The 689-nt window shown below is 35.4% G+C and overlaps 1 protein-coding gene across 1 annotated transcript in view; it reads right to left on the bottom strand.

The window, feature by feature from the left end:
- Nucleotides 1-211: 211 nt before the first annotated feature.
- The window catches only part of LOC107576751 (dehydrodolichyl diphosphate syntase complex subunit Dhdds-like), a gene marked incomplete at both ends in the record, with an annotated part of 2,578 nt that continues 2,100 nt past the window's right edge, over nt 212-689 (bottom strand). The window contains one exon of the mRNA XM_016262884.1: nt 212-319. Coding sequence (XP_016118370.1) covers nt 212-319 — 108 coding nt within the window. The remainder of the gene's footprint in view (nt 320-689) is intronic.

Here is a 689-nt window from a genome sequence, read left to right as displayed (position 1 = left end):
ATCACAGGAATAAATTACATTTTAAAATATATTCACATAGAAAATTGTTATTTAAATTACAATAATATTTCACAATATTACTGATTTTACTGTTTTTTTGATTAAATACATTCAGCCCCTAAATGAGCAAAAACTTTTGTAAGATTTAGTTGAGAGTGAGACCCAATGTTTCCAGGTAATAAAAAAATTGTAACCACAAGTTATGGTTTACCTGGAGAGATGGATAACTCAGCTGGTACTGTAAAACAGCTTCACATAGATTCCAGAATGAATATTCCGGCCACAGGACCGACTGGAACACTAGACAGGAATATGAGGTCTGTGGAGTATAAGATAATGCAGGAATATGACAAACATTCATCATTTCAAAGCTGCAGGGGAATGTAAATATTAAGAGCAATATGAGCTTAATGCACAATGGACAAGTCAGATAGCTATCCATAGGACCGGTGCCAGACTTTCAGCTGCCATCAGTGTTGATTTGATGGGAAATCTCATTGGAAAAGGCAGTGATGGGAATTATTACAGCTCTTAAAGCAATAGTTCACCCAAAAATGAAAATTTGCAAAAAAAAATAAAATAATGTACTTACCCTCAGGCAATCCAAGAAGTAGATGAGTTAGATTTGGAGAAATGTAGCATTCCATCACTTGCTCATCAACGGATCCTCTGCAGTGAATGGGTGCCGT

This window comes from Sinocyclocheilus grahami, unplaced genomic scaffold (assembly GCF_001515645.1).
Source record: "Sinocyclocheilus grahami isolate Dianchi unplaced genomic scaffold, SAMN03320097.WGS_v1.1 scaffold4281.1, whole genome shotgun sequence".
Taxonomy (NCBI): Eukaryota; Metazoa; Chordata; class Actinopteri; order Cypriniformes; family Cyprinidae; genus Sinocyclocheilus; species Sinocyclocheilus grahami.
The sequence above is the reverse complement of the archived record's forward strand: the minus strand, read 5'-3'. Positions and strand labels throughout refer to the sequence as shown.